Source organism: Rhinoraja longicauda, chromosome 7 (assembly GCF_053455715.1).
Source record: "Rhinoraja longicauda isolate Sanriku21f chromosome 7, sRhiLon1.1, whole genome shotgun sequence".
Classification (NCBI taxonomy): Eukaryota; Metazoa; Chordata; class Chondrichthyes; order Rajiformes; family Arhynchobatidae; genus Rhinoraja; species Rhinoraja longicauda.
In genome coordinates, this window is record NC_135959.1 from 48,382,849 (window position 1) to 48,407,413 (window position 24,565).

The window sequence follows — 24,565 nt, forward strand, 5'->3', positions numbered from 1 at the left end:
AAGAAATTATATTTTTTAAAGAAAACATCCTCTTAGACAGTCCCTCAGGATTATTGATGACTGCTCCCATTCCAGTTCAATGGGCAACTGATAAGTCCAATGTGGGAACTGCAAACATCTTGAAATGGGGCAGGCGATGTCTGTTTGGCAGGGGGGGTGGATGGATTGTAAGGTGAGGTGCTCCTTTCATTATTTATCCAGACCTTCTGTGCAAGGACCAGAGGTTCTCTAAACTATCCGGCATGCTCCCAGTGCAGGGTAGGAGTTTATATGCCACAGATTTGCAGGACTCAGTCAGAATGTTACTGGGTTTTTTTAAGGTAGCTCGGAGCACATCTTTGAACCTTTTCCTTTATCCACCAGGGAATCTATTCCCATGATAGAGCATTGAATTAAGTGGAAGATAGACACAAAAAACTGGAGTCACTCAGTGGGACAGGCAGCATCTCTGGAGAGAAGGAATGGGTGATGCTTTAGGTTGAGACCCTTCTTCAGACCGGTTAGGGATTAGGGAAACAAGAGATATAGACAATGATGTAGAGAGAATTGTGGTTGTTTGGAAATATGTCATTTTGCATGAAAACAATATTACCTGTTCAAGGAGTAAGATGAGTGTAATAAGGTTCTGAAAGTGGAAATTGGCCCAGAAAAATATTCAGATCTTTACTCGCATACCCTTTTAGCAGATTTTTGATTGGTTGATTAAAAGGTACAGCAAGGAAACAGGCCATTCGGCCCATCGAGTGAATGCTGACCATCGATCACCGGTTAATGCTAGTTCTATGTTATTCCACTTTCTCATCCACTGGCTGCACACTAGGGGCAATTTACAGAGGCTAATCAATCTACAAACCTGCACGTCTTTGGGATGTGAGGGAAAACCGAAGTACCTGGAGGAAACCCAAGCAGTCACAGGGAGAACGCGCCAACTCCACACAGACAGCACTTTGGTCAGGATTGAATCCGGGTCTTTGACGCTCTAAGGCAGCAACTCTACCAGCTGCACCAATGTGCTACCCAGATGTGAAGGACTTTAATGTAAATAAAGTAATTCATAAAAATTTGATCAAGTGTCCAGTGTAACTATATTACTTTATGATGACTACTAACAAAGCTATCAGTGGTTGTGCAGTCTGGAAAGTAAATTTGGGGTGATATCAGTGCAGAAATATTCATTTTGCTTAATTTAGTACCATGGCAATGCTAGCTGGTTGATATTTTCTTAGTATTTATTTAATGAAAACTGCTGGTATGAATTTTACAGTCCATACACACTCATCAAACATTTGGTTTAAACCACATTCTGTTTCCACGCTCAGTACATCATGACACTACTGTGGTCATCTGTACTAGCTGTGTACTAGATATCATTAAGGGAAATATTGATGTTTGTGTTTATCATCTTTTGTGTTTTCTGTTCCAGTCCTGATGATAAAAGAATGCAAGTTAATATTTTACATAAATGTTCCCCTGTTGCAATGTCATTAAGTTTGGCATGATTCCTGGCTTGAATGGTGATATTGAGCAGTGGCTGCACAAACTATTAAACATTGTAGTAAAGCAGAAGTAGCCATGATCTGTTGGGGAATGTTCTACAAAATTGTCTGCACACAGGTTATCTTGAACTGATGTTGCTAAAGTATGAACTCATGATAGCAAAGAGAACCCCTATTAATTCTTTGTTTTTCAGCATTGCTTCTAAAAAATGTGTTTATTTTCTAATGTGTAAGGGGCTGATTTATGAAGAAGATTAGCAATCGTGGAGATTGCTGATGCCAGAATCTAATAAATCTTATCCATACAGTGTCTCCTCCAGAGTGCATTTCATCCAATGTTGGATATGTATGAGAATTCTGAGCAACCGTAAATGAAAACTAAGGGCACAATTATTAAGCATTTCATATGTTCTTGATCTAGTGGAAAAAAAATGTCAGGTTTTAAATTTGAGTAGTCAGCTCATGTGGCTAATGAAACTGCTGCCTCCCTTGGATTATATTCTGATACTGACCGTGTGGAATTTGCATGTTCTCAACGTGTTCAAGTGGTTTTCCCTGGGTACTATATTTCCCCCCACATTCCAAAGATGTGCACAGGTTGGTTGGCCATTACAGATCAACCTGTGCGCAAAGTATGTGGGTGACAGGTAGAATCTGTGGGAATTGATGGGAACGTGGGGAGTATAATAGAGGTTTACTGTAAATTGGGGCATGATGTTCACTGCAATCTTGGTGGGCTGAAGGACCATATCCACATTGTATGAACCTGACATGGAGGCCTTGAGACAAACCCTTTCCTGATATTATTATTGGTTCTACCATGTTCTTAAGTAATTTGGATATCTCTGTTGAACTGTATTGCTATTTGCCTTTGTGATGATTAACTAATTTTTAGTATATTTTTTCTGATGCTTTTCTAATAGAATTGGTATATTTCTTTGTTCATTTAAAATGATGAAAAGAACACTTTTACCACTTGGAGCTTAGATAGCCCCACTGTTGTAGAAAAAAGATTCCTAGATGCTTTACAAAGTTATATGGCTATCAAACCAAAATAGCAAAAATAATCAAGGATGACCAATGGTTTAATGCTTCCTTTATTATCACGTGCACCAAGGTACTGTGAAATTCTTTTTTTGCGTTCTTACTGATCAGTAAGAATACAGCTGTACAGTAAGTACATAATATATAGAGACAGTGCACTGAGTTTATATGCAAGAGTCACCCAAACTGTTTAATTTTTGAGAAAGCTGTCAACATAATCAATGACCACTCACACCGCTATCATTTTCTCTGCTCCCATCTCCCATCGGGCACAAGATACAAAATACAAAATTGTTATAAATTTTCTCTGCTCCCATCTCCCATCGGGCACAAGATACAAAAACTTGAAAGCATGCACCACAAAATTTAGGTAGAACTTCTTTCCTGCTGTTATTAGACTTTTCAAAGGATTACTCATTTGCTAGGGATATATTTCCTGATCTGCCAATCTACCTCAATGTGGCCTTTGCACTTTTATCTCTGAACTTTTTCTGTAGCTGTTACACTATTACGCGCTCTGTTCATTTTCTCTTCTGCACTTCCTAATGTACTCATCTATGGTATGACTTGACTGGATAAAATGCAAAACAAAGTTTTGCACTGTATATTGTTAATGTGACAATAAGAAACCATTACGAATTCCAAATAAGAATTTGAATTAAAACTTCCATTCTGTTGGAGTTTGAAGGAGAGGATTTTCTCTTTTCAAACCCTTTTCTAAAGAATATACTTTAGTATTTTGTTGTACTTTTGTAGTAGGGATAGCCAACATGCATCGTTGGGGGTTGTGTTCATCAGCAGCCTGCGTGTGTGGAGCAGACCAGCAAACAGCGCAGCACGTCATTTTCGACTGCACTGTCCTCCGTCCCCCTGGTGGAGGGGTAGACCTCACGGCCCTCGACAACAGCACATTGCATTGGCTACAGCGCCTGGCGTTACATAATTTCTGCTGCCTCAAACGCAAGAAGAAGTAGGGGTAGCACGGTGGTGCAGCGGTAGAGTTACTGCTTTACAATGCCAGAGACCTGGGTTTGATCCTGACTGCGGGTGATGCCTGTATGGAGTTTGTACGTTCTCTCTGCATCTGTGTGGGTTTTCTCCCGGTGTTCTGGTCTCCTCCCACATTTCAAAAATGTACAGTTTTGTACGTTAATTTGACCGGTAAAATTGTAAATTGTCCCTAGTTTGCAGTGTATGCGGATAGCTGGTCAGCGCGGACATGGTGGGCTGAAGGGCCTGTTTCCGTGCTGTAACGCTAAACTAAACTCAATTAAACTAAACTACTTGGTTTTTTGAGTATGCAAGATTTAGTGAGTAAATCTAAAGTTGGCGAGACATTGCTGATTGACATTGTGACTGGATATATGGATCGATCTGTTTGTAGTCTCCTGAAGCCTGGTAATAGTTATCCTCTTTTGTGATCAGACCGAGCATTTAAAGGAAGAAACTACTACTATTAAACCAATGGTTAAGGATATAAATATTTTAGGTTATGTATTTTTCCAATAATATGTGCTTTTTATCGTATGTCATTGCCGCTGGAAGGAAATCCTAGATCAATGGAAAGGCTTTCGCTATTTGTTCTGTGAATGTATATTTGCCTCAAACATTTTGCAGGGTCATCAACGAAGATCACCACTAATCCGACTTCTGTTCTAATTTGGCACTCTCTCTGCCACCTCTGTACCATCTGTGAAGAGGCCATCGAGTAGGGAGGCTTTTCAGATCAATCAAATTAAAGTGTACTCATTGAGAAACATAGACTGAAGGAAGGAAGGACGTAATAAAAGTTATTTTTAATTTGTGAGCAATGTTCAGATTGAGGAGAGAGATAAAAGGGAAAAGCAGAAACAGTAAAGTGAATATGTTTATTTTTTTTAAAAGAGATCTGTAAACTGTTTCTGCTTTTCCTTTTCATCTCTCTCCTCAATCTGAACATTGCTCACAATTTAAAAATAACTTGCATTTCTTCCTTCCTTCAGTCCATGTTTCTCAATGGGTATACTTTAATCTAGTTAATTTGAAAAGCCTCTCTGCTTGATGGCCTCTTCACAGATGGTACAGAGCCATCTTGCCTCGATCTTCACAAAGCCTTCAAGAATGCCAAGAGGCAATACCGGGACAAACTTAAATCCCAGCATAACTTGAACATCTGTCAACTGTGACGAGGTTGACTTAAACGGGCTATAACGTCAGGTAGCATTGCTGGCGATAGTGTGTCCCTCCCTGATGAACGTAATGCATTCTATGCTCGCTATGACATTCACCCCGACAGACTCGAGTGTGTCTGTTCCCATGGTCACTGTAGAAGTAAGATCGACATTCCTGACGCTGAACATGAAAAGCAGGTGGCCCGGATGGAGCCCCAGACCGCGTCCTTGGGACCTACGCGGACCAATTAGCAGGAGTATTTACGAACATCTTTAACCTCTCCCTATTCCATCCTGAGGTACCCACCTGCTTCAAAAAAATCACTATCATCCCGGTGCCAAGGAAAAACAAGATCTCCTGCCTTAAATGGCCTTGACATCCACCACCATGAAGTGCTTTGAGACGTTAGTCATGGAGCATTGTACCAGCCTACCAAGCAGCCTTGTCTGCCTACCATTACAACAGGCTCTTGGCTGATGCTATCTCTCTGGCCCTACATTCATCCCTGGAATACCTGGATAAGGACACCTACATCAGACTCCTATTCATCACAATAGCTCTGCTTAATTACCATTATCCCAAACAAGCTCATCTCCAAACTCGTGGAACTTGGAGTTAGCACTCTCCTTTGCAACTGGATCCTCATCTTCCTGATCCACTGACCACAATCAGTGAGGATAGGTGACAAATCATCTTCCACGATAATTCTCAACACTGGTGCTCTGCAAGGAAGCGTTCTCAGCCCCCTATTATACTCCTTGTACACTCCCAACTGCCAAATACCAATCTAACTCAATCTACAGGTTTGCAGACAACACCAGTGTAGTGAGCGGATATCAAATAATGACGAGACAGAGTATGGAAAGACGATTGAGAAACTTGTGACTTGGTCCCAAGACTACAACCTCTCCCTCAATGTCAGCAAGACAAAGGAGATGGTTTTTGACTTCAGGAAGCGAAGTTGTACACACACCCTAGTCTACATTCCAGTTCTTCCCAGCTGATGTCGTGCAAATTAAAAAATCCTCTCATCAGTTAGTGTGGTCCTCAACTCCCATCTACCTCATTGGAGACCTTTGATCTTTCTTTAATTGGATTTTATTGGACGTCAATGTTACATCTTCGCACTAAATGTATTATTTATCAGTGCACGTGGATAGCTTGTTTGTATTTGTAGATAGTCTATTCTTTGAGTGGACAGCAGGCAAACAAAAGATTGTACATGTGACAATAATAAACTAAACTAAACTAACCTTAATTTTCAGGTTGTTCAATTGTAATTTTTGCACATACCACTTTAAAGATTTGTTTGTAGCTGAACCATAACTATTTCATCTATCGATAGTGTGAACCGATATTGGGTGTAGATCCTGATTCACTCTATTACAGTGATTTCAATACCAAGTTTATTGGCAAGTAATGCCGAATTACCAACAGTAGTTTCCAGATTTCCATATTTAAATCCATATGTAGGATTGAATAGGACTGAGAGATTTACCTGGTTATAACTATATGTGTTGAAAGCTTCACTGCAAAGTCCAGGTCATTGATTTTAATGTTCACTCTGATTTATATTTTGTTTGGAATTACCTATTATTTTTTTTACTCTTTCTGTATTCTGTGGGAGTAGATATTCTGCAGATTCAGTGACTAACATGATTCATTTCATACTTACTTTGTCTCAATATTGAAAGAAACAGGAAAAATGTAAATGGAGAATTGAGGAATATTTATATAACCAACTGCACCACAATACTTTGTCACTGTAAATGCAGTTTAACTTCACATGAATTTAAAAGAGTTATGATTTTAGTTTCAACTTTGGTTATGAGGCAATCCTAAGAATGTACGAACCAGTCTGAAGAAGGGCCTCAACCCGAAACGTCACCCATTCCTTCTCTCCAGAGATGTTGCCTGTCCCGCTGAGTTATCCCAGCATTTTGTGTCTACCTAAGAATGTATGAAATGGTTCTACAAAGTGCTGCTCCCAATTTGGATGAATGTGTTGGAAAATTGCAGCTGTACAAACTCAGCACCCGTAGTCAGGATCGAACCCGGGTCATGGGCGCTGTAAGGCAGCAACTCTACCGTTGCGCCGCTGTGTCAACCCAAGTTCACACCAAGTACAGCAGAGGTAGGCTCTAAAACTACAAAGTGTTCTCAGGTAGCATCTTGCATTTTAATATTAGCAAAAAGCCAGCGGGAGAGCCATCATTTTCTTTATATTTTGGTAAATTAAATGTTTTGATATCTTGGCCATTGGTGATCAGAGTTCTTCTTTTTGTAAATGTAAGACTAGACTGCAACTGGTGATTTAAAGTGATGCCGTTGAATTACGTCGTATTTGGAACAGATATTACTCTCAGTACAAATATTCTTCACAAGCCACTGAAGAATTCCCACAGCTATCTTCACTACTTTCTCCAATCCTGTCTCCAATAGGGATTTCATTTTAGTCTCCCAGTCATTTCTGCCTTCATCATTATTTGTTATAATGGCAAGAGCACCAGAAACCCGAGTTGGATCCTGAACTCGGATGCTGCCAGTGCGGAGTTTGAATGTTCTCCCTGTGACCACATGGGTTTACTCCAGGTGCGCTGGTGTCTTCCCACCTCCCAAAGATGTGCAGACTTGTAGGTTAATTGGCCTCTAAAATTGCTCCTAATGTGTAACGAGTGGGTGAGAAAGTGGGATAACATAGAACTAGTGTGAACGGGTGATCAATGGCTAGCGTGAACCGAAGGGCCTGTTTTCATGCTGTATCTCTAAACTAATCTAAATTTTCCACTGAGATGCCCCTGAGATATTTTCTCCTCCTTCTTGAACAATGGCACTTATCTACCATTGACTGAGCCCTTGACCAGATCTTATCTATTTCCTGCTCCTCTGCCTTTCCTGGGTAGAGTTTCCCTAGTCTGTCTTCCATCTCCTGAGCCTTCACATCTAATGCATTGCCTTTCACCAGTTTCATTACCGGTTTATCTCTCTACATTAGCACAGTCTGACCTACAAGACATGATATTCAGCCCTGCGTTTCCCATGTTCTTGCATTCCTTTGTATTTTCACCCTTTAACAATTCTCATGACTTTTGCTTCTTTTTTAAATTTCCCTTACTGCCCACTTATCCCATTAACCCATTGACCCACTGGATGACCTCTACAACCTATCACCAACGACAACACTGGCCTTATCCTATTAGAGATATTCCCAGTCCTATCCATTGCACCTCCATTTTCTCTGCAACTTTGTTCTTCTCTCTTTCCCATTTCTGATGAAGGGTTTTTGACCTAACACACTAACTCTGTTTTTCTTACCGCTGTTGAATGTTTCCAAAATTTTCTGAATTATTTCAGATTTCCACCAGCTGCAGATTTGTGATTTACACCAGTACTTTTAAAGTGTAGTTATCATTGTTATGCATGTTACAAGGCAGCCAAATTGCCCAAATAAAGTACCAGAAAAATTATGCTATCATGTTTAGTCAATTTATTTTAGTGATGTTGGTTAAGCAATAAATGTTAGCAGAAATTACAGATTGATGCTTTACAGTTCTTTAGAATAGTTTTGTGGAATATTTAATGCCAATCTGAAAAAGTCTTCTCTATCTTGGTTTAACATCACATCTAAAAGATGCCACCTCCACTGTCCCTTGTTAAAAATATATAGCACTTGTTCAGCACCACACTCAAGTGCCAGTCAAGATTTTGTGCTCAAGGGTTAAGTGCAGTTCTTGAACTTGCACCCCTTTTGACTCTGAGGAAAGAATGCGAGCATGAGCTTTGGCAGAGAGAAATGAATAGGAAAGCATAATGCATTTTATTAAGACAATGCAGTCCCCATGGAAAATCCTCATTAAGCAACATCTTGACTGTGCAAAGGTTAATGGTCTGACAGTGTCACACTCCCACTGTCGCTTCTTGAAAAGACTCTTTCATCAGTCTTAATCCGTGCTTGAATTTTTGTCAAAAGCTGTAGGTGTTTTGCGAATTATGTTAGAGCACTGTACACTTTGTGGGTTTGTAGGATGAGGCATAGTCACTATTTATTTTTAATCCAACTAAAATGTTATCTGAAAATTGATGTCATATATTAAAGCTGATAACATATTCCGATGTTTCATCAAAAGAAATCATATTGCATGAAATAGCAGTGTGTGGGAGTTTAAGTCTGTGTAGGAGCGCAGCTGACAGAAGATGGATCATCTCAACCATATGTAGATCCTTACACACTGATAGCTTTGATAATATTTGTAAGATGTCAGCAAGAGCTCAGAGAGACTTAAGCTCATAACTCAGGCTGGGGCTTCAGTGCATTAAATCACCACTGGACTGTTGTAAATGCAGTACTTGAGGCAAGATTCCAAATTGATGATTTGTCTGTTTTGAAGAATGGGTGCACTCTTCTAGTCTTAAGAAGGGTCCCAACCTGAAACATCACCTATCCATGTTCTCCAGAGCTGCCGCCTGATCTGCTGAGTTACTCCAGCACTCTTGTGTCCTTTTGTGTATTAACTAGCATCTGCAGTTCTTTGTTTATGCACTCTACCAATGTTCTGGCCATATTTAACTGTAAGTCAGTTTTACTAAAATAACTGATCCACCTGTTTATCTGATCAGTGTTTTTGGCATCTTACGGTGTAAAATGTGGCTGCTGCAGTTCACACATAACAAAGATTACTGCCCTGCAGAAACTCCTCTTTGTAAACCATTTTGGGCTCCTTGAGGTCATGATTGTTGCAATTTTAATGCAAGTCTTTCTTTTCTTACCTAATTTCGATCTTGTTGTCTGCAAATTGACTGCTGCTGTTCCTACTTTATAACAGTAACCACACTATACAATTAGGGTGTTTCACATTGTAAAATGTATATCTTTTCCTTTATACCAAATGGTCAAATATACTCAGAATTCCCTTCTATTTTTTGGGGGTGGGGGGGGGGGGGGGGGGGGGGGGGGGTGGGGAAGAAGGGAGTGGGTGAGGGGTTGGGATGGGATAAGTGTTATTGGCACACAGCACCTCAATAGTGACAATCACTGCTGTATTTGTAGTGGCCACCAGCACAGGTGCATGCAACCCAAAGATGAAAGTGATGTTAAAGAGGAAGGGATAGATGAGGGGATAGTTTGTCGATTTTCAAACATGCTGGTTTCTCTCTGATTAGTGTGTGTCTACACATCTTTATGAACTTTCGTTCAAATGGAGCACAACATTTGTGTTGAAATACTTTCCTGCAAATGGATGGCATAATTAAAGGGGTATATTTGAGTTTGCCTGATGGTTTTCTCTACCACAGGATGTGAATGAAACAAAAGTTTTTCAATTTAAATAATATTTACATTGAAGGCAAAGTACATGAAGCTGTTGAATTGTTTCTGAATGTCCTCAATTTTGTTTGTCAAATTACACCGTTGCAATGCTTAAGAAATATTTAGACAGGTATATGGATAGGATAGGTTTAGAGGGATATGGGCCAAACGTAGGCCAAACTAGTGTAGATGGGCATATTGGGCAGTCTTGGCAAATTGGGCCACAGGGCCTGTTTCCATGCTGTAAGACTCTACGACTCTATGAAATAATTAATTGTTTGTGGCATCTTAATACAGAATGATTTTTGTTGATATATTTGGGATCTGTTTTTTACTGTCCCCAATTAATAATTTGTTGGAAATTTATTACAATATCATATCATATCATATCATATCATATACATACAGCCGGAAACAGGCCTTTTCGGCCCTCCAAGTCCGTGCCGCCCAGTGATCCCCGTACATTAACATTATCCTACACCCACTAGGGACAATTTTTACATTTACCCAGCCAATTAACCTACATACCTGTACGTCTTTGGAGTGTGGGAGGAAACCGAAGATCTCGGAGTAAACCCACGCAGGTCACGGGGAGAACGTACAAACTCCTTACAGTGCAGCACCCGTAGTCAGGATCGAACCTGAGTCTCCGGCGCTGCATTCGCTGTAAAGCAGCAACTCTACCGCTGCGCTATGCCAAATTTAATTTTAATATTTTTCTTCTCATTTCAGGAAAGCCCAACTTTTGCCACATTAATACCTTTATACCTTCCCCAAAAAGGCTCTTTATTCATGAAGTACACGTAGCACATCAGTCATCTGCTCTCATTACTTGATATCCACCTTGTCTCATTCCATATGAAACCTGGAAGCTTTCTAATCTCTATGGTTTAGTATTGGATGGGACTGTGTAACCCGGAGAGCAGAGCCTGGAGTGGAGCTTCATTCTTTTAGTAATGTTGATTAATTGATATATATTTGCTGTAAAATTCCTATCAAACCTTTCTAATTCTTCAGAATGGATTTTTAAAAATGCTAACTAATAGTCCGAGATTAGAATATTAATTTGTAAAGATTTAACGTGTTTTATTCTGAATGACTATCGGAAAGAGCTATAAAAATGTTGTCTGGCACCCACCTGAGCTATTTTGGCCCAGGTCTACACTCGCAACCATCCCTTTATCTGGTAAATCCTTTTTTATGGATGAAAAGGTGGCACAGAAGCACAGCGATACAGTTGCTGGCTCATAATGTCAGAGTCGTGGGTTCGATCCTGACTACAGATACTGTTAGTGTGGAGTTTGCATTGTCCCTGTAACCGTGTGTGTTTTCTCCAACTGTTCCGGTTTCCTCCCAAATTCCAAAGACATGCAGGTTGTTAGGTTAATTGGCTTCTGTAAATTGCCCCTGGTGTGTATTGGTGATCAATAATTGGCGTGAACTTGATGTGCCGAATAGCCTGTTTCCTTGCTGTAACTCTAAACTGAACTAAAATGAAGCTAAATTGCTTGTTGTTGGCATCACTTAACTGCCAAAGCAATTAGAATGGCTACTTGAAACCGAGGAGTCACGTCATACACCACAGAAACTGGTCCTTTGGCCCAACTCGTCAGTGCCAACCAAAATGTCCCATCTAAGCTAGTTCCATTTGCCCATAGTTGGCCCATATCCCTCTAAACAATGTTAATTTTTTGTTTTCATCATCCTCAAGATTTAAGTCTCGTGGTGAATTACAGACTGTAGTGTGTCACCTGTGCAACAGGAAGCCATTGGCTGCTCTGTCTTTCAAAAAAAGATCTGGGCTGATCCAGTGCTTTACCAAATCCTGATATCCTTTCATTAAATTATTAATTATATACATCAATGAACTTTGCTCATGACTGAAGATACACAGCTCCCTGAGGTAGAGGATTTCAAAGGCCTATAACTATTCTAAAATAAATTTCCCCTCGGCTTCTGCCATAAGCGGCTGATATTTTACTGTGATACTATGCTATTTAGATCTGGGCCCTTCAGCTGAAAGGAACAGCCTACAAACTGGCTTAAACATGGTCTCATTTAAGCGACAGTATTTAAGAGGCTTAGATGATGTTGCCAGCTCAATGAATGAAGCTTGACATTTATTTTCATAATCTGAGGCCTGAAATATGTTATTTAATTGAAATAGAATGTATATAATAAATATAAATGTGTGGCGGATCAGGCCACTCCTTGGGTCAGCCCCCTCGTTACGTGATGGACAGGCGAAAGGGGTTAAAAGCCAGACCAAGGGAAGGCGTATCTTATCCCTAGGAGAACTACGCTGTGGGCAGGAGCTCACAGCCTAATAAAAGAATCTTACTAAACACTGCCTGGCGTCTTGCCTTTTCTCTGGCCTCCGCCAGGCCACTACAAATGTATATTACAATAAATATATTATCGTAAGGCAGTTACTGAATGAGACATATTTTGTTTTCTCTTACTGGGCCCCTGGAAGAGAATTTGATTTCCATACATTCCCATATCCCATAACGCACAGTGATCCGGCACAGATCTACTTGCACTTTATTCTGTCTTAAACCTGTTACAATTTGTTTAGTTGGGTTGTTGTTGTTTAAATTAATTAAATTATTGCATCATATGGGAGGCGCATTCCCAATCTCGTTGTACCCCTGTACAATGACAATAAAGATATATTGTATTGTATTGTATATTCTTTGCACGCATTCTTTTTATTGGGCAGTCCTGTCTTAGAGTCATGGAGTTAAATAGCACAGAAACAGGCCCTTTGGCCCAACTTGCCCATGCTGATCAAGAGCTAGTCTCATTTACCAGCATAGGGCCCAATATCCCTCTAAACCTTCCCTATCCTCAAACCTGTTCAAGTGTCTTTTAAATGTTGGCATTACATCTGCCTCAACTACCTCCTCTGGCAGCTCATTCCATATGCTTCACCCTCTCAGAGAAAAATATGCCTCCTCAGATTCCTATTAAATCTTTCCTCTCTCACCTTAAACCTAGATCTCCTGGTTCTTGATTCCCCTACTCTGGGTATAAGGCTCTGTATATTCACCCTATCTTTTCCCCTCATGATTTTATACACCTTTATAAGGTGGTGGTAGCTGGTATTTAGTTTCTTTTAAAATGTAAAATTCAATCAATTTATTTTTCAATCTTGTTTCTATCACTTTAATCATTCTCTTTCCTAGTTTTCCTCTCTGTATTAAATTTAACTCGTATTCAACCTATTTCCTTCTCCCTTGTTGTTCCATTTCATTTTCATTTGCAAAGCCTTCCATCTCCTTGGCTGAGGATATATGTTGTTGTTCCAGTCATTCACTAAGGTTCCAAATGCACACAGTTTATAGCTTGCACTCCTAGCAATCTGCAGCACAAACAAATATTGACCTGAAGAATGAAAGAAAAACTTCTAGCCAGTAGGACCTCCCATGAGATGGTCCATTGAAATGGATTGTAGGCCAAAACTTGTTTCTTTAGACAACAGGTAGGACAACAGGTTGGAATTTGCTGTGGTAAATGGCTCTGACTGCACATAACTGAAAACAACAGTCACACGATAGTTCTGAAAACAATGACTTCTGGAAACCAATAATAAATAAAGTATTGTTAAATATTCCACTGTCAATGCAATTCATTATGTCTGTTAACATAAATGTATTTTAATTGGCCATTCTCCCTTCAAAATAGTAATGTAATTAAGAATGTGGTATTTGCCTTAGTTACGTTGTTTAAAATATAGCCATTTGATACCAATTACTTTTATATCATCTTGTTAATGCAGCCACAGACATTACAGTGGGCTCTACAGAGGACCTTGCGCTATTTTGAACAGCATGAAATCAGGTAAGAATCAATGAAAACATGGCAATATTAATGTAGCTTATAAGGTCTTACAATGAAATAAAATGTATTTCTAAGTTTAGAATTTGAACTTGGTGTGTATTCAATCCATTGTACTGAATAAGTAGTCATAAGTTTTGTTCATAAATAATTTGCACGTATCTGTCAATTTATTTTAGATATATTTTAGTTGATCCAAAATTAATTGGCTGACTTGGTCAAATTAATTCTCATGCAACTAACTTGAAAGTTCAAATGTCATTCAACTGTTTTGTCTGCCTTGTAGAATGTGATAACTTTCAATGCGTACAGGCAAAGGATGCTAACCATTTTTTTAAAGCTGAATTTTAATTGCACAAATGTAATATAATAGCAGCAAAAATGATAATAAAACATTGTGGAATTATAAAAATCAAGAGGTGCATTTATAAGTGTAATCTTGTGCAGATGAATCAAACAGAAACACTACAGGAAGAAAGTACAACCTTACAAATCCAGCAGATACAAATATGTACGGACTGCCTGGGAATGAATATTGGTGCTTGCAGATATATTTACAAATCCTGATCTGAATGATTGCTTACTCCAAGTTTAAGATATTTGGGCCTTCAAATTATTTGACAGTCAAATTGTTTGACTGGCAGTGCTGGCTCGAAGGGCCGAATGGCCTACTACTTCACCTATTGTCTTTTAATGAATTTGGTGAAAGCCCAGATAAAGGAGGAAGGTCGAAATAAGGAAATATAGAATTGCTATTGAATGCAGAATACCAATATAAGAGCTGTTAGGGATTAAGAGAGTGAATTAGCACAGTGAATGTAACAAATGAGTGGATGCATGCCAACAATTAGTCAGTTTTAACAAAAGGGATGAAATAGAATCGGTTAACTATAAATGTCGTTATTGTTTTATTGAATTTTGTGTAAAATAGGCCTTGATTAAGTGTCGTAAATTTGAGGATTATCTGTACAGTAGTTGGCTGTAAATCGCAGATGCCATGGATTTCTAATATAAATATCCTGCTTGCTGAACACTGATCATTTGGGCATTGTGGCAAGCTTAACAATTGAATGAACTCCACAACTTTCAAGATGCATTCAACAGAGTACTCCACAAGCTTATCTCAATTCAGCAGACATTTAGAGTGAATCCAAGAATAAGGTAGGATAAGATGTTGTCTGAACAGTAGGAAAAAAAGTGGCAACTTACTAAAGGAGTTATTTCAGTGGACATATTGTCGAGCATTGTAACCAGGCCCCAAGGTTGGTTCCATTATGTTTCTCATTTATGTGAAATATAGATTCTGAAATTCAATGCAGATTGAATTTGGAATAGATAGGATAAATGCACAGTCTTTTACCCAGAGTAGGGGAATTGAAAAACAGAGGTTTAAGGTGAAGGGGGAAAGATATAATAGGAAACCAAGGGACAACTTTTTAACACGAAAGATGGCACCTGGAACGAGCTGCCAGAAGAGGTAGTTGAGGCAGGTACTATTGCAACATTTAAGAAACATTTAGACAGGTAATATGGATAGGATAGGTTTAGAGGGATATGGACCAATTGCAGACAGGTGGGACTAGTAGAGATGGGGCATGTTGGTCATCGTGAGCAAATTGGGCCGAAGGGCCTGTTTTCACACTGTATGACTCAAATGATTAGAAAACTTTACACATGTTACCTTTGCCATAAATTTTATTTTGTTCTCCTTTCCTCCTCCTCTTCAGGTATTTCTTCTCCTCAAAGCATCTTATCCTATTCTTCCCTAATGCTCCTTTAAAATACATTAACCACTGCCCATCCACCTCTGATATCCCAACCTGAGTGTTACACTGAAATAATCCCTTGCCTTTATTCCTTCAGAATGTGCACAAAGTGATTCCTCATCTTCATTTTAGACTCGATCTCAGCTCCCTATGTCATCTTTTCTGATTTTCGTGCCCTCCAGTTGCTGGGGTAAAATGTTACTCTCTGTACAAACTCTTCTACCCATGTTCCTGGCATCATCTTATAGAACATAGAACAGCACAGCGCTAGAATGGGCCCTTCGGCTCGTAATGTTTGTGCCAAACATATTACCAAGTTAAACTGATCTCATCTGCCTGTACACGATCCATATCCCTCTATTCCCTGCACTTCCATGTACCTATCCAAAAGCCTCTTAAACGACATTATAATATCTGCCCCCACCACCACCCCTGGCAGTGCGTTGCAGACTCCCACCACACTCTGTGTAAAAAAAGATTTACCCCACACATGTCCACTAAACTTTTCCCATCTCGCCTTATAGCTATGCCCTCTGGAGTTGGACATTTCCACCCTGGGGAAAAAGGTTCTGACTGTCTACCATATCTATGCCCCTCATAATTTTATATATTATCAAGTCTCCCCTGAACTTCTGACGTTCCAGAGAAAACAATCCAGTCTATCCAACTTTAGTTGTTAAAATGCTCAACTTCAGGCATTCTGATAAACCTCCTCTGCACCCTCTCCTAAGCCTCCACATCTTTCCTGTAATGGGGTGTCCAAAGAATCCAAGAATAAGGTAGGATAAGATGTTGACTGATACTCCAAATGAGGCCTAACCAACATCTTATAGAGCTGCATCTTAACCTCTATCTTCCAGAACATCAGTGCATGCATGATCTTGATAATTATTATCGAATCAATCATAAGAAAAACCTAGCAGCACAAATTCATAAATAGTGCTCTATATCCATGCCATCAAAAAAGCATTCAGGTTACTCACCCTTTCTAGCCCTTGGTCTGTAATCTTGCAGGTTACAATTCTTCAAGTGTTCATCAACAGATTTATAAATGTGTTGATGATTTCCATCTCTTCTTTTTCGGGGCGCTTATTGCTAGAGCCTAATTACTCACTGTATGGGAAATTTTCTTTAACTTCTCTCTGATTCGTCTACCAATTAACTTAAAACCTACCCTCTGTAATCATTAGTTTCTCTACCAAGGAAGATATGTTAAACCTGTTCACCCTATCTAGGTTTCTCATAAATTTCTCTGTCTCCTTCGTTCCAAAGAAAATGGTCCTATTCCAGCCAAACTTTTCTCATAGTTATAATCCTTTTTAGCCCCGGCAACAACTTTATAGATTCCACTGCACATTTTGAGCGCTAAGCATTTTTCCTGTGGTGACCAAAATAACACACAAGACTCTACTGTGACACTTCTATTGTTATATACGATTCTAGCACTATTTCCCTACTCGCATAAATCTACTTCTCCTCCTGTCCTGTTGCCTTCAGGGATCCATTGGCATGCATTGCAAGTTATATTCATTATTCTTTATACTTGTAGTAATCTCTATTTATTATGTATACCCATGCCTTGTTTGCTCTTCCTAAATATAATACAGGTTCACCACCGATTTTCTGGCAACTGGTGGTCTGGCATCTCCTTTAATCCAGACACAATTACGAGAAAGCACAAAATCCCCCCTTTAAGTCCCCCTGAAAATGTGACACTTAGACTGGGTAAGGTAGCCGATCTCGACCTCATTTGGATTTTCTCGCCGACCTGCAGGTAAAATTTGCCCCCTGCAGCCGGGGTTCTGGAATTCCGGCCCTGCTGAAGCTGACAGATCTGTTCCTATAGCCAACTTCTGCAGCCAATCGTCGAGTTGAATTTCCCATAGCCGAGACCTCCGAGGCAAACTTGCTGGTCGATATTTTGGCTCCTCTGCTGCCTAGGCGGACAGTTCCGGTACCGATCGACTCCTCGGTTGGTCTGGCAAAACGGATAATCCAGAAAGGGTCTAGAACCATGGATGCCAGAAAATTGGTGTTGGACCTGTACCTCACACTCCCAATTGAATTCTATTTGCCACTTTTGTGCTCACCTAACAAGTCCACTAGTAAATTGTTGCAGCTTCTACTTTCTTCCTGGCAGTCAGCATTCTGACAGTTTTGGGCTTGTTAGCAAACTTTTAATCACAGCCGCAGAATTTCATTCCGAATCAGGGATCTGAGTTCTGAGCTTTGCAAAGCCCCAGTGCATTCAGCCATGGAGGCATTAAAACTCTGTTGACAATTACTTTTGTTTTCTTCCACTGAACCAGTTTTTAATCCAATTTGCCACTTTCCCATGGATTCCATGGAGCCTTCTGATCGGTTCACTATGTGGATCAAATGCCAAGCGAAAATAAATGTCACCATCCCCAAACAACTCTCAGTAAGCACATCATTCTATGCTCCCAACCTAACTTCCTTATGGTTTGATCCAGTTAAAGTTTCTTGCAGCTCATCATGAGAATTTTCAGAAATATATTGAGTATCAGGGGGACGAACCATGAAGCTATTTTATGCTAAAGCCAAGTGTGTAAGTGTTAGTTGGTTTCAGTAAATGACCACATTGATGTCACAGCTAATGAAAAATATTAAAAGAAATGTTGTTGTTAGTTTTAGTTTTAGAGATAGAGTGTGGAATCAGTCCCATTAGCTCAAGTCCATGCTGACCAGTTCTATGTTATCCCAGTTTCGCATCCTACACACTGGGAGCAATTTACAGAAGCCAATTAACCTACAAACCTGCACGTCTTTGGAATGTGAGAGGAAACTGGAGGAAACCCATTCAGTCATGGAGAGAATGTATACAACACTTGTAGTCAGGATTGAACACTGGTCTCTGGCACTGTAAGGCAGCGATTCTAGTGTTGTGCCACCCTAGTGTTTCACTTGTACCGCACTTCATTGTTACACTTGCCACAGTGAACTGTATAATCATTAACAGTTTGCAGAAAGACAAAGTAAGAGCAGTCAGATATGAACCAAACAACACAAATAATTAGGAACAATGAAAGGCATTTGCTGGTTTATAACAAAGATAGTCGCCTATCCTGTTCCTCCAGAGATGCTGCCTGACCTGCTGAGTTACTCTAGCAATTTGTGTGCAAGTCTGGGGTCAAGTCTGACCCGAAACGTCACCTATCCTTTTTCTCCAGAGAAGCTGTCTGACCTGCTGACATATGTGTGGCATGTGATTAGTGTGTTGGATAGTACTAGTGCATGGGGTGATCACTGGTCAGCGCGAATTTGGTGGGCCAAAGGGCCTGTTTCCAGTTTTTTGTTTCTAACCCAAAAATTAAACTGCGGTGTTCCTAAAAAACCATATCCAATTTTAGCCACAAAGTGATGGGGCAGACATCCCAAGCAGGAACTAGTTCCGAGTGCAGAAGTGTAGGCTAGGTGGAAGAGATTGAAGAAAGGCTTCACAGGAAAATAAAAAGAAAATGCACACAGAGGAAAAAAAAAAGGAATATTGTTTGGAAATAATTGGAATTGCCTCTTAGCCACCTTATTAACATGTACCTTTATCTTGGCCATACACAGACAAGTGTAACAATGAAGTGTTGTACAAGTGAAACTAAAAATCTCCATTACTGGGACTAACAAACATGAGGGCCAGTGTTCTGCTGCTCACAAAGTCAAATTATTACACTTCAACATTTATTAATTTCAGTGCTGGATTCATGTAATTGAATTTAAACAGTTTTTCAGAGACGGGGATTGTGGGAATCTTCACGCCAGGAATGAAACCCTGCTAATTTTTTTTTTTCTGCAGTGCATTTAATGGACATTTAAATAACTTATTAGTTCTGGATTTATACTTTAGAGATACAGCGTGGAAACAGGCTCTCTGGCCCACCGAGTCTGCACCGACTAGTGATCACCCTGTACACAAGCACTATCTTACACATTAGGGACAATTTACAATTTTACCAAAGCTGTATGTCTTTGGAGTGTGGCTGGAAACCGGAGCACCCGGAGAAAACCCACATGGTCACTGAGAGAACGTACAAATGCCGTACAGACATCACCCGTAGTCAGGATCAAACCCAGGTCTCTGGCGCTTTAAAGCAGCAACTCAACCATCGCACCACTGTGCAGCCCCGGCAATTTAATTTCTCAATTAAATGGACAGAGGATGCATAATGAGGCATACAAGTCGATTCTCAGCTTGGATAATTAGGGGCGCATTTGCAAACATCAGTGGACTGACCAAAGCTACCCCCGATTGACTGATGACCCCAAATATACTGATGTCTCGTTGGATGTCATGCTGGTGAGATTATGTTCTCTGCAAATGGAAGGAAGAACGCCGTTGCAGGAGTCAGCAACAGGCAAATGATCCCCACCCCAGGATTCAGTGCCTCATGGACTTTAATGACACATCAAGTCAGGAAAGGTGGGCACAGTGGCGCTTACATTCTTATGTGCATAGTAATCCACTCCTCTCACTCTGCCCTTTGTCTACTCCAGCACACCCTGTCTATATAACTGCTGTCATCCCCATTTGCCTTGCCACCACTGAAATGTAACCTTGTCATTTGTAATGTCATGCTTTTCCTTCATAGTTGTCACTAATAAATGTTCTCCATCTATCCATCCATTCAACATATTCCTTTACTCACACTCACTTATATCTTCTTCTTGCAGGAGGATCTACAGCAGGACACCCAGAAGAGACAGAACTGAAGTCGTCCTTTGATCCACCAGTAGGTGATGTCTGCTGAAGAGTCGATCATGTAGATAACCAGTGTATCTGACTGCATGATCGCTAGAAATACCAAACTGGTGCATCCACTGACAAATTCTGTTTCAATCATATGGCATTAAAACACATTTGACTCTCGTGATATGTTGCAGTACATACACGCACTCCCTGACTTACGTAAGGGCTATGTTCTGTGAATGCTCACGTAAGTCAGAATTTACATAAGTCGGAATCACCATCTGGATCCCCTGCCTGAAGTAACTCACTGAGAGTATTAACTGTCTCAGCAGCATCCGACTATGTCTGGGGCACTTTCTGTAGCGCATGACCTTCTGGGTAAGCACCACCGCCATTGTTGGCTTGGGTTCTGTCTTGCCATTGGGGCACTTTCTGCTGCACGGCCTTCTGGGTAAGAACTGCTGCCTTTGCTGGCTTGTTTCCGATGCAAACTTGATCGATCGTACAGTGTTGTGGAAATTACAAAATGACCTGATTGCACTAGGGACTGAGTACAGAATTGTTTACGTAAGAGCGAGTTTACGTAAGTCGCCTATTGCATAAGTCAGTGAGTGTCTGTACTCACTGATTAGTTTAGAGATACAGCACGGAATCAGGCCCTTTGGCCCTCTGAGGCTGTGCCGACCAGTGATCCCTGTACACCAGTACTATCCTAAACATAGGGACAATTTTTGCCAAAGCCAAATAACCTACAAACCTTTGCCTTTGGAGTGTTGGAGGAAACCAGAGCAACTGGAGAAAACCCAAAGGGTCAACATGAGAATGTACAAACTCTGTACAGACAGCACCCGTAGCCAGGATCAAACCCGGGAATCTGGCGTTGTGAGGCAGCAATTACCGTTGCACCACCGTGCTGCCTCTCGACTGGATGCCAGTTGTAAGTGAAAGCTGATCACTTGCATATGATAAACCATCATCCTTCTTACCTCAATAATTCTAACACATGTTTTCAATTCTACAGCCCTATACAGTCTTTCAAGGGGTGAGATTGAAGGTTGACAGAGACTCTTTCTCCTTAGAGGAAGTAAACATTCACACTCAGGGCACACAGTCACATAACCTGTATACCATCTACCAGAAGAGATAGTTAAACCTTGGTGGGTTTGGTAAGTGCGATGGTTTCATTTCTACATGGTGACTCATTGATCACAAGTGAGTAAGAACAGAGGGTGGAGACAGAAATAGCACCCATAGAGTCACAGAGCATAGAAACAGGCCTTTCAGCCCAACTTTCTCACTGGTGTCAGAAGATGCAGCATCGTCCAAGGTCTCCTCAGCCCCAGCTGGATGTTGCACCTCAGTGACAATTGAACAATAGGATCCTTCGGGAGTAGGAAGAACAAGTATAATATGCTTGAACCCAAACCATACTGTGCACTGGTGAAGAGATTGGAGAAATGAGCAACTAACATAGATAAACCCAGAAATCAACTTCACCCATGACGTTTCATGATCCCTACCTAATTTGTAGAAACAAGGAAGTGCAGGTGCTGGTTTTCACAAAGGGACTCAAAGTGCTGGAATAACTCAGCCGGTCAGGCAGCATCTCTGAAGAATATGGATAGGTGATGTTTGGGGTTGGGACCCTTCTTCATACTTTAGTCTAACGAAAGGGCCTGAACTGAATCGTCACCTATTCATGTTCTCCAGAGATATTGTATGACCCGCTGAGTTACTCCAGCACTTTGTGTCCCTTTGTGTATTGGGTTGGGATACTTCAGTCTGACAAAGGATCCTGATCCGAAACGTCACCTATCCATTTTCTACATGGATGCTTCCTGACCCGCTGACTTATTCCAACATTTTGTGTCTCTTTGGTATAAAGCAACATTTGCAGTTCCTTTTTATTACAGATTGACATTATTATTTATTTAAAGATTAACCAGAATTTGGAGTGCATGGTCTTAGCACGTGTCATGTCTGAAATAGGTGTGTGTGGGTATGGCCAGGAAGATATCTTCATCTTAGAATCAAATTAAAGAATAGAGAGTTGCCTGTCTGTGTGAAATGGGGACTAAAGAAAAGTAGCATCATGTCCTGGATTATATTCCTTAAACCTTTTCAAATTCAGATACATTTGAATCTTTCTGATATATTTTACTGAATTAAAAATTATTTGAATCGCCCATTTTCACTTCTATATCACTAAATTATTATGTAATTTCATTTCATTTCTTCAGATTTAATTAGTAAATGTTATTGTAACTGTTGTTTTGTATGTCATAAAATGGACAAATATTTATATTTCACAATATTTTACAACATCTTGATTTTAAAACACTCTTTTCAAATTCTGTCATGACCTTCGTTCTCACAAGCTCTGTAACCTCCTTCAGCCTTGCAACCCATTCATTCCCCTACAATATATGTTCATCGCAATTTAGTAACCATGCCAGCAAAAATCCATTCTATAGTAATTAACATTCAAATAAATGATATGACAATGTTTACATAAATCTCTCTTTATAATAATTAAAATGGAACCTTCAGAATGATGACTTGTGACAAACCAGCTGTTAGTTAGGTAAGTACAAGGTCCTGAAATCAGGAGGGTATTCATCTTCCAATCATTGTCTATTGACCCCAGTTGATATGTGTGTGCAAATATACGTGGGTGTTTAGTAAGTATATCGTCAGACTTTTCAGTGAAATAACCACTTGGCTCTTTGTGGAGGAAAACTAATAAATTAATCGTCCAGAAGGAAAGAAATGCACCTCAGCATTGATTAAGGGTGTCAGGTGGTGGGACACAAGTACATACACTTGAGATGTCGCTTCTTATACTTTTTTTCTGTGTTTCCGGAGTGTGGTGGAATATTTACTGAAATAGGTGATGGGGTGTGCAGGGTCTGGGGTATGAAGTTAAAGATAGAGTTTGTCATGTTCATGAGACAGGGTTTGTAATGCTCATGAGGATGGATAGTTTAGTTTATTTTAGAGATACAGGATGGAAACAGGCCCTTGGCCCCACCATCTTCGTGCCGACCAATGACCACCCATACACTAGTTCTATCCTACACATTAGGGACAATTTGTAGAAGCCAATTAACCTACAAACCTGCAGGTCTTTGGAATGTGGGAGGAAACCGTAGAACCTGCGGAAAACCCACGCGGTTATGGGGAGAACGTACAATTGCAGTTCAGACCGCACCCATAGTCAGGATTGAACCCAATCTCTGATGCTGTAAAGCAGCAACTCTACCACTGCACTGGGATGCGTTGTAAAATGGAACAACATGGGAGAAAGCTGGCTCTGAGAGTGTGATGTTTACTTGCAGGTCTTTGTAGAGGAGGTGAAGAAGACTGGTGTTATTTACGTAGGAGACTCCTGAGAAGGCAGTGTGAGGAGATAACCATGATGGCTGATGTCAGGCTTAAAGCTCTGAAGATCTATGTGCATTGCCACATACATTAATTGATCTCAAACACAGATATCTGTGGTTGATGGTCAATAAATGACTCTTCAAATGCCAGCTAACAGACCTGCACAACCAGCAGAGGAAGGATGTTACCATATGGGAAAGAATGTACAGAAAATATATGAGGATATTGTCAGGACCCGAGGGCCTGAGCTATATATAGGGAGAGGTTGACCAAGCTAGGATTTTATTTCTTTGAGTGGAGAAGGCTAAGGGGTGATCTTATGGAGGTGTATAAAGTCATGAAGGGAATAGATAGTGTCTGTAGGAAAGAACTGCAGATGCTGGTTTAAATCAAAGGGCGACAAAATGCTGGAGTAACTCATTGGGACAGTCACTGATGATCTGGAGAGAAGGAATGGGTGACGTTTCCGGGCGAGACCCTTCTTCAGATTGATGTCAGGGGAGTGGGCGGCTCAGATAGAATGTAGTCGGAGACAGACTGGTGGGAGAACTGGGAAGGGGAGGGGATGGAGAGAGAGGGAAAGCAAGGGCTATTTGAAGTTGGAGACGTCAATGTTCATACTGCTGGGGTGTAAGCTACCCAAGCAAAATATGAGGTGCTGTTCTTCCATTTGTGCTGGGCCTCACTCTGACAATGGCCCAGGACAGAAAGGTCAGATTGGGAATAGGAGGGGGAGTTGAAGTGCTGGGCACCAGGAGATCAGGTAGGTTAAGGCGGACTGAGCGGAGGTGTTCAGCGAAACGATCGCCTAGCCTGCGCTTGGTCAAGCCGACATACAAGAGTTGACACCTGGAACTGCGGATACAGTAGATGATTT

The 24,565-nt window shown here is 40.5% G+C and overlaps 1 protein-coding gene across 2 annotated transcripts in view; it reads left to right on the plus strand.

Annotated features, from left to right (window-relative positions):
- gucy1a2 (guanylate cyclase 1, soluble, alpha 2) overlaps positions 1-24,565 on the plus strand; it is a 107,372-nt gene that overhangs the window by 6,757 nt on the left and 76,050 nt on the right. Inside the window, exon 2 of one of the 2 annotated variants that reach the window (XM_078402494.1) lies at positions 13,778-13,839. In XM_078402494.1, the coding sequence (XP_078258620.1) occupies positions 13,778-13,839 (62 nt within the window). Of the gene's footprint in view, positions 1-13,777; positions 13,840-20,376; positions 20,756-24,565 lie in introns of those variants that run through there. The other variant, XM_078402495.1, reaches the window with a different exon arrangement.